General features: G+C 37.2%; 1 protein-coding gene across 1 annotated transcript in view; it reads right to left on the bottom strand.

Annotated features, from left to right (window-relative positions):
- CUNH4orf51 (chromosome unknown C4orf51 homolog) overlaps nt 1–8,644 on the bottom strand; it is a 68,202-nt gene extending 59,558 nt beyond the window's left edge. The window contains exon 1 of the mRNA XM_032246464.1: nt 8,378–8,644. Coding sequence (XP_032102355.1) covers nt 8,378–8,610 — 233 coding nt within the window. The 5' untranslated portion in view covers nt 8,611–8,644. The remainder of the gene's footprint in view (nt 1–8,377) is intronic.
- Nucleotides 8,645–14,352: the final 5,708 nt, after the last annotated feature.

Raw genomic sequence — 14,352 nt, forward strand, 5'->3', positions numbered from 1 at the left:
GAGACTAGGTCATTTATAAACAAAAGAGATTTAATTGACTCACAATTCCACATGGCTGGAGAGTCCTCAGGAAACTTATAATCATTGCAGAAGGCAAAGGGGAAGCAAGGCACATCTTACATGGTGGCAGGAGAGAGAGGGCATGCAGGGGAAACTACCACTTTTAAAGCTATCAGATATCATGAGAACTCCTTCGCTATCACAAAAGCAGCATCGGGGAAACTGTCCCCATGATCCAATTACCTCCCACCAGGACCTTCCCTCAACATGTGGGAATTACAATTAGATATGAGATTTGGGTGGGGACACAGAGCCAAACCACAATCATGTTTCAATTCATGAACATGGTTTGCATCTCCTTTTCGATTGCTTCTATTTTCTCTAATGTCTTTTAGTTTTCTGTGTGGAGATCTTGCACATCTTTGATTACATTTCTTCCTAGAGATGTGACCTATTTTAGCCATGTTGTAGATGTCGTTTTTTTTGTTGTTGTTGTTTTTTTGTTTTGTTTTGTTTTTGAGGCAGGGTCTCACTCTGTCACCCAGGCTGGAGTGCAGTGGTGCAATTATGGCTCATTTCAGCTTGCACCTCCTAGGATTAAGTGATCTTTCCACCTCAGCCTCCTGATTAGCTGGGACCACAGGCATGTGTCACCACTACCCAGCTAACTTTTTTTTTTTTAATTTTTGTAGAAATGAGGTCTCAGGCTGGTATGTGGCATTTTTTAACGTCATTTTTAACTGCTACTGGTAAGCACTAACTTTTTAATTTCCTCTTTTAATTTAAACATTTATTCAAAATTTTGTATCATGCTATGTTTTCCTTTATTATAAAAATTATTTATACTTTTTCTTTACTATAAAAATGTTTTCTTTGCTATAAAAATGTTTCTGCTTTCTCTTCCACCTGTATTACTTTTCTATTGCTGCTGTAACAAACTCTTGCTCCCTATTTGTCCTGCAGCTTTCTGTGAGCCCTGGCACATTGCTACTTCATCTAAGAAGCATAACCTGACATGCTGCTGCTTTTTCACTCAGGAATTTATTTCTATAACTGCCAATTCAGAAAGGAAAACGATTGCTTTTCAAACAATTTTGGATTATTCTGAAAGGCTCAGTCACAGTTATCACAACTCTTTTCTCTTTTCTGGGTTTGTTTTCCTCCTAAGCAACAATGAGGTCAGTTGAAGGAGTCCAAGATTGACATAGAAAAGCAAATTTTGTCCTCTAGTGAAAAGGAGATGTGAACCCTGAAAATTAAAGACAGGTCTCAGTTAATTTAGAAAGTTTATTTTGCCAAGGTTAAGAATGTGCACCCATGACACAGCCTCAGGAATTCCTGAGGACACGTGTGCAACTTGGTTGGGGCACAGCTTAGTTTTATGCATTTTAGGAAAACATGAGACATCAGTCAATGTATGTAAGAAGTATATTGGTTCAGTCTGGAAAGGCAGGAAAACTTGAAGCAAATGCAGGAAGCTCAAAGAAGGGAGGGAGCTACCAGGTCACAGATAGATGAGAGCTGAACAGTTGCATTCTTTCGAGTTTCTGATTAGCCTTTCCAAAGGAGGAAATTAGATATGCATCTATCTCATTGAGCAGAGGGGTGACTTTGAGAAGAATGTGAGGCAGGTTGGCCCTAAGCAGTTCCTAGGTTGACTTTTCCCTTTTGCTTAGTGATTCGGGAGCCCCAAGATTTCTTTTTCTTTCACAGAAAATAAAGGGAACCAATGTCTTCTGAAAGAGTGACTCCTCAGAGCCCCTTAAGTGACATGAGTTTTGTGTCAGGCTGCCATGTGTCTCGAACAGATTTTTCACCCTCTTCTAAACAGCATTTCCCTTTTTTTCCTGATCATAAGATTCATCTGGAGCACTTATTAAACATACATTCATCAGTGCTTCATTATGATAACTTCTAAGGAGAGTCACTTGAGAACTTTTATTTTTAAAAAGAACTTACCATTTTCACAATCAAACAAATGTAGTAACCATCATTGCTCTCAAGGACTATCAAGGGGATGGGAGTGATCAAGTTACAATATGGAAACCTCACTGTTTTACCAGAGTTTTGCAGTTGTCTTAAATATACACTCCTCAGATTGCTGTAAACCTCTGGTTAATTTCCAAAGTTTTGAAAAAGTTGATTTTGACAATTTGTGCAAGGAATGAATATGCAGAGGTATGTGGAGGGATGGATATACACGAGCCCCCTCTCTGCATTCTACAAGTCCTACCCTTCACAAGTTTTCGTTATTATGATTATTGTAAAATGCACACAACAAAAAATTTATCATTTTAGTTATTTGTAAGTGTACATTCAGTGAAAGTAGGAACATTCACAATGTTGTGCAATAATCACTACTATCCGTGTCTAGAACTTTTTGGTCAACCCAAACAAAAACTCTATATTCATTAAATAATAACTCCCCATTTCCCCCTCTTCTTAGCCTCTGGTGACATGCATTCTACTTTTTGTCTCTATGATCTGCCTAGCCTAGGTACCTCAGACAAAATTTATCTTTTTATGTCTGACTTCACTCACTTAGCATAAAGCTTTCAATGCTTTTTTTTTCAATGCATCCATGTTGTAGCATGTGCCAGAATTGCATTCCTTTTTAAGGCTGAATAATATTCTATGGTGTGTATGTACCATATTTTGTTTATTTCTCTATTGATGGATATTTGGCGTGTTTCCACCTTTTGGCAATGACTCTCACAAGTCTTTTATTTATCATATTTTATGTATTACTCAATTCAAATATTGTTTTCTAATTTCCATTGTGATTTAATTTTTACTCATGTGTTATATACGTGTGAGGAAGGAGACCCTTAATCACCTTCGGCCTTCTACATTGCATCTCAAAAGGAGAAGTAAGTTAGCCAGGGAAGGGACCAGTTGGCACTGCCAGCCTGGTTAAGGATAAGACCCCTATTGCTAACCACAATCCCATCTATAATCTCACAGATATGGTATGGAGGAATCTCTCTGAAGGCATTGTTTCTACTTAAACAGGATCAAACACCCACCCCACGCCTACTTCATGGGTCAAGACCCTCTCACATGTAATTTCTAGAATTATAAGCCCAAGACCCTTTTACATGTAATTTCTGGAGTTGTAAGCTTTAAAAGGGCAGGGACTTTCTTTGTGAGCTGAGCTTGTCTGTTAGGCAACTATGTCCCCCTGCTCCCAGTCGAATAAATTACCCCTTCCTTCCCAGTTCAGTGTTCGAGAGGTTGGTCTTGCAGCTTTTCCTGCTTTAAGTGTATTGTTAAATTTCTATATATTTAGACATTTTCTAGTTTTGTTTTTGTCATTGATTTCCAGCTGAACACTTGTCAGAAAACATACTCTGCATGATTTAAATTATTGGAAAATTGTTGCTTTTTAATGTCCTAAGTTATAGTCAATTCTTGAAAATATTCCATGTACTCCTGAAAAGAATGTATATTCTGTGGTTGGTAGTTATGTCAATTAGGACAAGTGTCTTAATCATGTTCAAATTTGGCTTGCCCTTCTTAATGATTTGTTTTTTCCATCAGTTACTGAGACAGGTACGTTAAAATGTTCAATTATGATTGTGTATCTACTTATTTCTCCTTTTGTCTCTTTCAGTTTTACCTAACAAGCTTGGAGACTATGTTATTAGATGCAGACAAATTTGGGATTGCTATATTCTCCTATTTGGTTGACTCATTTATTATTAGAAAATGTCTTTCCTTAACCATAATATTTCCTGCCTTTTGACCATCCCTTTTAAAGCAGCCCTCCTTGCCACTCCCCAGCTTCCTCTGCTTCAATTTTTTAAAGACTTTTTTTCTAACAGCAGCTTTTCAGTCATAGCAAAATTAAGACGAATGTACAGAGATTTCCCATATACCTCCTGTTTCTACAAATTCATAGCTTCTCCATTATCAACATCCCCCACCAGAGCGGTACATTTGTTACAATTGATGAACCTACACAGACACATCAATTATCAGTCCAAGCCCATAGTTTACCTGAGGGGTTCACTCTTGATAGGTATGTAATGGTATCTCATTGTTATTTTAATTTGCATTTCCCTGATGACATATGTTGTGGTGGAACATCTTTTTATATGATTATTTGCCAACTGTGTAACTGTATATCCCTTTGGTGAGGTGTCGTTTAAAATCTTTGGCCCCCCACCCCCTTTTTTTTTTTTGAGAAGGAATCTTGCTCTGTCACCCAGGCTGGAGTGCAGTATCTCAGCTCACTGCAACCTCTGCCTCCCAGGTTCAAGCAATTCTCCTGCCTCAGTTTCCCTAGTAGCTTGAATTATAGGCACACACCACCAAACCTGGCTAATTTTTTGTATTTTAGTAGAGACGGGTTTTTACCATGTTGCCCAGGCTGGTCTCAAACTCCTGAGCTCAAGCAATCCTCCTGCCTCAGCATCCCTGAGTGCTGGGATTACAGGTGTGAGCCACTGCACCCGGCCTCTTTGGCCACCCCTGCCTTTTTTTTTCTTTTTTTTTTTTTTTTTTGAGACAGTGTCTCACTCTGTCCTGCAGGCTGGAGTGCAATCGTGTGGTCTTGGCTCACTGCAACCTACACCTGTCTTCTGAGTAGCTGGGATTACAGATATCCACCACCATGCCCGGTTAAATTTTGCATTTTTAGTAGAGACGGGGTTTCACCACATTGGCCAGGCTGGTCTCAAACTCCTGACCTCATGATCCGCCCACCTCAGCCTCCCAGGGTTCTAGGATTACAGGAGTGAGCCACCTCACCCTGCTGACCCATTCTGTAATTAGATTGTTTTCCTATTGTTTCATTTTAAGAGTTCTTTGTATATTTTGGATAACAGTTCTTTGTCAAATATGTCCTTTGCAAATATTTCCTTTCAGTCTGTGGTTTCTCTTCTCATTCTCTTGACATTGTCTTACTCAGAACAGATGTTTTTAATTTTAATGAAATTCAGCTTATCGATGATTTCTTTCATGGATCATACCTTTGGTGTTGTATCTAAAAAGTCATCGCTATTGACATACCCAAAGTCATTTAAGATTTCTTTTGTTATCTTCTAGGTGTTTTATAGTTTTACATTTTACATTTAGGTCTATGATCCATTTTGAGTTAATTTTTTGTGAATGATATAAGGTTTGTGTCTTAGTTAATTTTTTGGCATATGAATATTTGTTTCAGCACCGTTTATTGAAAAGAACAATAGTTGCTCCTTTGCTTCTTTGTCAAAGAGCAGTTACTATATTTATGTGGGTCTATTTCTAGGATCTCCATTTTGCTCCACTGATCTGTTCTCTCACCAATACTACACTATCTTGATTACTTTGGCTTTAAAATAAGCATTAAAGTTGGGTAGTGTCAGTCCTCCAACTCTATGTTCTTCTCCAATATAGTGTTGGTTATTCTTGGTCTTTTGCCTCTCCATATAAACTTTAGAATTAGTTTGTTGATATTCACAAACTAACCTGCTAGGATTTTGATTGGAATTGCATTTAATCTATAGACCAATTTGGGAAGAGCTGACATCTTGATAATAATGAGTCTTCCTAACCATGGACATAGAAAAATCTCTCCATTTATTTAGCTCTTGGTTGATTTCTTTCATCAGAATTTTGTAGTTTTATTATATTTTATATAAATCTTGTACGTATTTTGTTAGATTTATACCTAAGTATTTAACTTTGAGAGATGCTAATGTATATGGTATCATGTTTTTAATTTAAAATTCCACTTGTTTATTGCTCATCTATAGGAAAGTAATATTTTTATATATTAACCCTATATTCTGCATCTTGCTGTAATAGCTTATTAGTTCCAGGTTTGTTTTGTTTTTCTGATTCTTTCAGGTTTTCTTTGTAGATAATAATGTCATCTGTAAACAAAGACAGTTTTATTTCTTCCTTCCCAATTTGTATGCCATTCCATTCCTTGTCTTGAATACACAAAGAATCAAGACTTAATAATTTATACTTGAGCCATATTCCTGGCTTAGGAATTTCAAAATGTGACTCTTCCCTTATTTTAACTTTGGCAGACAACTGGGATTGACACCAGTATTTCATAATAGCTTAAGGTCTGTATCACACTAATCTCTATGCTCCAAATGCAGAATTCCTTTGATTATGTTTATAAATTTACATATCTATGGTTAAAACTGGTTCAGAACCAAATTATCAGGACTTCTACCAAGTTTCTTCTATCTCACACAATATGAATATTCAATGCATGGTAAATAAAAATGATGAATAAAAAGTATAATGTTTTGTATATTTTAATTCTTTCCTGACTTAACCCACTTTAAATGATCAATCATTTTATGTTTTGTCCCAATAATCCTCCTTGGACCATTCTGATTTTATAGCAATGTAAAATGTCTCTCTATAGGCTTACAGAATTTTAATCAAATAGCTTTTGCTCAGAACTTAAAAAGACATTTGTCCTTGGGGCTAAAATTAGCCATGAAAAAGATTAAAAACAAAAGCAAATTTAGAATATAATCAGTACTTTCAAAATGAGCTCAATCTGTACTTCATCCTCATTTATAACACTTGTTTCTTCTTAGCTTCTAATAGAATAAGAAATAGTTGTGCGAAGAATATATTTACATTTCTGAGGTTCCAAAAACAGATGAACCTCACAGCTCATGCTCTTTTGTGGTTTGCAATGTCACAGGCCACCTTGGTTGGAATGATTCACATAATGATCACACTCTGAATAGGAAATAAAAAACAAAGTTCTATACAGTTTCACCAAATGTCTTGTTCTTGTATTTTTTTCAGAATTATTAAATGTAGTACCTTTTTTTCCTGTTCTGGTAAGTGGATCTGTTTGGATACCACCTTCATTTCAAACACTATTTTCAGAAAAGACCTCAGTAGTGCTTAAAGACTCCTGTTACGGTTTGAGTGTGTCACTCTAAAGTTCATGTGTTAAAAATTTAATCCCCAATGCAATAGTTTCGGGAGGTAAGGCCTAATAAGAGGTGACTGGGTCATAAGTGTGGAATCTTCACAAATAGATTAATCATAGGAGCAGGTTAGTTATCTCAAGAGGAGGTTGTTTTAAAGCAAGTTGAGTTTCTGGTGTCTTTCTCTGTTGCAAGTGCTCTCTTTCACCTTTCACCCTCTGCCATAGGATGATCCTCACCAGATGCTGACATCATGTTCTTGGACTTCTCATCCTCCAATAACCATGAACCAAATAAACTTCCATTATTTATAATTTACCCAGTCTGTGGTATCCTGGTATAGTAGCAGAAAATGGACTAAGACAACTTCACTATCTGGCCAAGAGGAGACTCAAGTATCACAAAATTAGCAAAGGGATGTCCAAAGCTAATTAAGTGTCAACATAGCTGAGATTTATTTTAAAAATGCAGAAATTATAGTTTGTTAGACTAAACCAGGCAAGGCACCCAATTAGAAAGTACTTCTGAGACATTTTAGCTTTAAGCACTTAGTTTGATAATTTGGAAAGGCCTGGATGGCAATATAACTAATATTTATCAGGATATTATGTGAGTTATTCCTCATATCTGAAGTTGAAGTTAATAATTTAACTGATTATCAAATAGGTTTCAAGAATTTGGGTAAAAGATTTACCAATTAATATATACAGAAGGATAGATTTCATAATGAGTCCTGACATTTTTCCACATCTCTACTTTTACTTTCTCAAATGTACTACTGAGATCCTTGCAGCTCCTTGATAGTGCTTGGGGCTGAATGTTTTTCTCCATGCAGTGTGCTTTTCCATTCTCCACCTCACTTGCCTTCCAAACCAGCTTAGAAGAAACCTGCTTTACTGAGCTCTCTTCTGACACAGAACACTCCCTCCCCCACCAGACACCCACAAAATCTCCTTTGTTTGCACTGATTACTTATTTCTATAGTTGCAGTCACTGTATCAAATTGAAATTAATTTTTTTGATTATGGGCTTATCACAGGGCCTGGCTTACAGTAAACACTCAGAAAATGCAATAACCACAGGTAGGGAGTAGGAGAGGATTTAGTCAATTTCTTCCTGCTCTGAAGGAAATTTTAAGCTCCCGAAAGCCAGAAAACTAATCAAGACACAAAGCAAAATTCGCAGGAGCACCTTTTTGCTGAAAAGAGAACCCAAAATTTCCAAAATTTAGTCAAATATTCATATCCATATCCTTTCAGGAGTAGGTAGCTATATGTAACTTTAAGAGTACTAAATAGAGAATAAGATCATAATTTCAGCTGGTCACTGACATTTAGCTCTTCTTCCTGCTGACATGTATAAAAGAAAATATAGAGGGTTAAACTCTATGAAGTCTCTCAGGGTCTACAATACCTCTTTCTTCTAAGAGCACTCTTGTCTATTTATAGTGATATATCCAGGTGCAAATTACAAAGAAAGCTTACTGTTTACACTCAGGCTCATGCTGTCCTGCTCTTAAAGAAAATCGGCTACATGTGGACTTGTCCAGTTGTTTTTTCCGGTAACTGCCTGTGTATGTTGTCACAGAAGAATCTGACCATCGAGTTTCATCCTGCCAAGATGCTCCAGCCTTGCGTCTGATCAGATCAAACTCTTGAGAAGTAAGAGGGCTAAAGGGCAGAAGAATTTGTGGAGTCAAGTAGAAGAAGTGTGACATAACTACGAAAGGCCTGCTCTGGATGACAAGTTGTCAAGTCCTCTGCATAATGAAGAACTAATTTTCTTCTAGTAGCAGGAAGCAATTGACTGGGCTCACCAAACTTTGTGACTCAACAGTTCACAGAGTGCAGAAGCTTAACTGTCTTAGATATAGTTGCCAAGCAACGAATCACAAAAATTCCACAAATGCTACCCTCTTGCCTCCTGAGGTAGGGAAATTTTAACTAACAAATTTGTAAGTTATATAACTTTCTGGACTTTAAGAAATATGCTGCTTCATAATTATGGCAAGAAAGCAGGTGGCAAAATTATTTGTATATTACTGCTATCAGAAATAAAGCAGTAATTCCCAATGATGGTGGTTCAAGAAGTGGAAACAAGAGATGAAAGAACAGTGCCAAGCATTCACTTCCCCTAAAGACCTAGCCTCCAAGTGTCTGAAAGAGAACATGAACTGCTTATAATGTCAGCAACAGCAGGTGACTCAACAGCTTCTCATATGTCACAGAGTAGTGGTGCTCTGGCTGGCTGCACACTTGAGTCACCCTGAAAGCCATTAAAATAAGCAGGAGTCTAGGCCCCCACCATGGAGATTCTGATTTAGTTGGTGTGGAGTAGGGCCCAGGCATCACTATTTGTTTAAAGCTTAATCCTGGAGGATTCTAAAGAGCAGCCAGGGTTAAGAATTAAGGTCATGGATGCAGAAAAAAACATTTGACAAAATCCAGCATCCCTTTAGGACTAAAGCCTTCAGCAAAATCAGCATAGAAGGGACATACCTCAAACTATGAAAAGCCATTTATGAAAAACTCACAGCCAACATTATACTGAATGGAGAAAAGTTGAAAGCATTCCTCCTGAGAACTGGAAAAAGACAAGGATGCCCACTTTCACCACTTCTATTCAGCATTATACTGGAAGTCCTAGCCAGAGCAATCAGATAAGAGAAAGCAATAAAGAGCATCCAAATTAGTAAGAAGGAAATCAAACTCTTGCTGTTCACCGATGATATGATCATATACCTAGAAAATCCTAAAGACTCATTTGAAAAGTTTCTAGGTCTGATAAATTAATTCAGTAAAGTTTCAGAATACAAAATCAAGGTACACAAATCAGTAGCACTGTTATACGCAATCAACAACCAAGCTAAGAATCAAATTAAGAACTTAACCCCTTTTATAACAGTTACAAAAATAATAAAATACTTAGGAATATACCTAACCAAGGTAATGAAAGATGTCTGCAAGGAAAACTACAAAACACTATTGAAAGAAGTCATAGATAAGAAAAACAAATGGAAACACATCCCACGTTCATGGATGGGTAGCATTAATATTGTGAAAATGAACATATTGGCAAAAACAATCTATAAATTCAATGCAGTTCTCATCAAAATAACATCATCATTCTTCAAAGAACTAGAAAAAAAATCCTAAAATTAATATGGAGTAAAAAAAGTCTGTGTAGCCAAAGCAATACTAAGCAAAAAGAACAAATCTGGAAGCATCACATTACCCATCTTCAAACTATACCACAAGGTTGTACTTACTAAAACAGCATGGTATTGGTATAAAAATAGCCACATAGACCCAGGGAACAGAACAGAGAACCCAGAAATAAAGCCGAATACTTACAGCTAACTGATCTTTGACAAAGCGAACAACAGCATAAAATAGGGAAAGGACACCCTATTCAACAAATGGTGCTGGGAAAATTGGCAAGTCATATGTAGAAGAATGAAACTGGATCCTCATCTTTCACCTTAATCAACTCAAGATGGATCAAAGACTTAAATCTAAGACCCGAAATCATAAAAATTCTAGAAAATAACACAGGAAAAACTCTTCTGAACATTGGCTTAGGCAAAGACCTCACGACCAAAACACAAAAGCAAATGCAACAAAAACAAAGATAAATAGATGGGACCTAATTAAATTAAAAAGCTTCTGCACAGCCAAAGATATAATCAGAAGAGTTAGCAGACAACCCACAGAGTGGGAGAAAATATTTGCAAACCATGCAAAGTTTTCATTCTAGATGAAGGACTAATATCCAGAACCTACAAGGAACTCAAAGAAATCAGCAAGAAAAAAACAAATAATCCCACCGAAAAGTGGACTAAGGATATGAATAAACAATTCTCAAAAGAAGATGTATGAGTGGTCAACAAACCTATGAAAAAATGCTCAGCCTCACTAATCATCAGGGAAATGCAAATCAAAATGAGATATTACCTTACTCCTGCAAGAATGGCCATAATGTAAAAATCAAAAAATAACAGATGTTGGCATGGATGTGGTGTAAAAGGAACACTTTTATACTGCTGGTGGGAATGTAAACTAGTACAACTACTATGAAAATCCGTATGTAGTTTCCTTAACTAAAAGTAGAACTACCATTTGATCCAGAAATCCCACTACTTGGTATCTACCCAGAGGAAAAGAAGTCATTATATGAAAAAGACACATGCACATGCATGTTTATAGCAGCACAATTTGCAATTGCAAAAATATGTAACCAGCCAACATGCCCATCAACCAATGAGTAGATAAAGAAAATGTGGTGTATATAGATACCATGGAATACTATGCAGCCATAAAAATGAGCAAAGTAATGGCATTTGCAGCAACCTAGATGAAGTTGAAGGCCATTATTCTAAGTGAAGTAACTTAGGAATGGCAAACCAAACATCTTATGTTCTCACTCATAAGTGGGAACTAAGTATGAATATGCAAAAATGTAAAAATGATATAATGGACTTTGGGGACTCTGGGGCAATGGTGGGAGGCGGATGCGGGATAAAAGATGATATATTGGGTACAGTGTACACTGCTTGGGTGACAGGTACACCAAAATCTCGGAAATCACTGCTAAAGAACTTATCCATGTAACCAAAAACCACCTGTTTTCCCAAAAACTATTGAAATGTTTAAAAAGTGCATTTCCTCCTTAAAAAAAAAAAAAAAAAAAAGCGAGGGAGAGAGGAGAGAGAATTAAGCTCATGGAAATGAAACCATGAACTTTTTTATGTTGAGAAGTCATAGCATTTGATCTTCTATTCACTTGAATCCCCCCATCCTTCACTAATAATTACTGTAAATTAGATTATGTTTGCCCATCCTTACTTTTCCAGATTAAATAACAATTCATTGGCAAATCATAATCAAATACATCTTTCAACGTTTGTTCTTTTTTTTTTTTTAAATTAGCTGTTGGTGCAGTAATTCTCAACCCCCCAGTGTGCATTCAAGCAACCCTCAGAATTCTTAGTAAACACAGATGCCATGTACCTTCCCCACTTCACCCCAGCACCCTCATGCCAGAAGTACTGATTAGCAACTCTGTAAGTGGAGCTATCATTAAATGCTGAAAAAAAGAAATTCCATAGTTAATTTGATCAGTGCCAATAGGGCCCATTAAACCTGCAGAACCCTCAGCTCTACCTTCAGAGAATATAGGTCTGAGGTAAGCCGAGGGATCTGCATTTTCATATTTTTACATGATTCTGCTGCAATTGGTCTTTGAATACAAGTAACGCTGCTTCAGGGGTTGAATTTGAAGACTTTTAAAATCAGGCTGACACACTATATGGTATATTGATCTGAGAATAAGATTATTTGCAAATACTTGTTAGTATGTTTCCTTATGGTTTCTTCCTTAAAATGTTGAAATTTGGAACATAAGCACCTCTGTCCTCAAAAAAGAATTAGGCAGATATTGGCAGACTTAGCTACTTTTTACCATGGAATTGAAGACTTTTGGAGAACTCCAGATGATATAAAAAGATGAAAGAAGCCAGGGGTGGTGGTACACACCTGTAATCCCAGTTACTTAGGAGGCTGAGGCAGGAGGATCACTTGAGCCTAAGAGTTCAAGTTCAGCCTGGGCACCAGAGTAAGATCCTATCTCTATTTTTTTTTTTAATAAAAGATGATGAAGATAGGCCAGGCGCGGTGGCTCAAGCCTGTAATTCCAGCACTTTGGGAGGCCGAGGCGGGTGGATCACAAGGTCAAGAGATCGAGACCATCCTGGTCAACATGGTGAAACCCCGTCTCTACTAAAAATACAAAAAATTAGCTGGGCATGGTGGCGCGTGCCTGTAGTCCCAGATGCTCAGGAGGCTGAGGCAGGAGAATTGCCTGAACCCAGGAGACGGAGGTTGCGGTGAGCCGAGATCGCGCCATTGCACTCCAGCCTGGGTAACAAGAGCGAAACTCCATCTCAAAAAAAAAAAAAAAAAAAAAAAAAAAAAGATGATGAAGATAAAGTGTAAGATGAGAAAGGAACACTGGGCTGTCTAGGTTTCTTCAACTCTCTCAGTATCAGGTAGCGGCTGCTTAAGGAAAACTCTGCCAGTAATATGTATTGTTTTGAGACAGGAAAATAAATAGACAAAATTGCGAAACATCATATGTAGGAAACATTTTAAAATTTTCTTCTCAAATTATGTGTTAGTCTATAAATGAATATGAAAAAAATTAGGTCTTTTACAAATACATTATGGTATCAGTGTACTTTATTATCACTTTCCTGTCCTCTATAATATTTTACTTTTCCCATAATCAGTTATCATATCATTTTAATAATTATAATCTCAAAAACCGAAAGTGAAACTTTAAGGGAAAATTGGGTTTGGATAGAATTATGGGTTAGTTCAGCAGTCCACTAGATGTTGAACAAGTCTGTTAAAAATAAATTGGACTTCAAATTAGAGAATAAGTGAACAGACTAATTGAATTTATTATCATAAGTATTTAATCTATAATTATTCTAGAGGAACTCACACTCATTCTTTGTTCTGACATTTTATCAGATATTTAACTTTCCGTGGACACTGACTTATATGGTCTGACTTCCAGGTTGGAAAATCTGCACTAAAACTTCCCTTTCGTAACTGATTTATGGCAAGCTGTATTGTTTAGTCACCAGTGTGTTAAATATGACAAAAAGAATCAAGAGCACTATGACAACAAACTCTGGGGTGTGGGCATGATTTTGTGAAAATAGGAACTTACCAAGTGACCTCACATCAAATAAAACTAGAAGGGGGTGTTCGTTTCACCTGGTGCATGGGAGCCTTTGGTGACCTGGCCTTGACTAGACTTCTCGCTGAACATAAGCTGATTATTCGAATGAGATGTCAATAGGCATTAGTTAAAAGGGTTTCATGGTAAGTAAGTTTAGAACAATTTGGGATAAACAGGTTCTTTGTTGTAAGATTTCTCAGCGCTTTTAACATCTGTTTGCATTATGCGTCTTGCAAAGTGGCCTAGATTGTGCAGCATTTCTTAAACTTACTTGACCACAAAACTCCTTTTGTCAAAAGCATCTCTGAGGATTGCTATTCTATAGAAGAGTCCAGGAACAGGAAAGGCCAGAGGTCTCTATAGCTCACACGATGGCTGGTGTGCAGTCCCTGAAAGTTACTGGATCCTGACTAGATCACCAGCCTGAAGTACTGACAGCCTGCCAAAAGGGTGGATCAAACTGTATTTTGTAAAAAGAAAATTAGAGATAACAGGTTGGGCGTGGTGGCTCACGCCTGTAATTCCAGCACTTTTCGAGGCCAAGGAGGGTGAATCACCAGGTCAGAAGTTTGAGACCACCCTGGCTAACACAGTGAATCCCCATCTCTACTAAAAAAATACGAAAAATTAGCTGGGCCTGGAGGCGCACATCTGTAGTCCCAGCTACTCAGGAGGCTGAAGCAGGAGAATCGCTTGAACCTGGGAGGCGGAG

Source organism: Sapajus apella, unplaced genomic scaffold (assembly GCF_009761245.1).
Source record: "Sapajus apella isolate SASKATOON/1434 unplaced genomic scaffold, GSC_monkey_1.0 scaffold61, whole genome shotgun sequence".
Taxonomy (NCBI): Eukaryota; Metazoa; Chordata; class Mammalia; order Primates; family Cebidae; genus Sapajus; species Sapajus apella.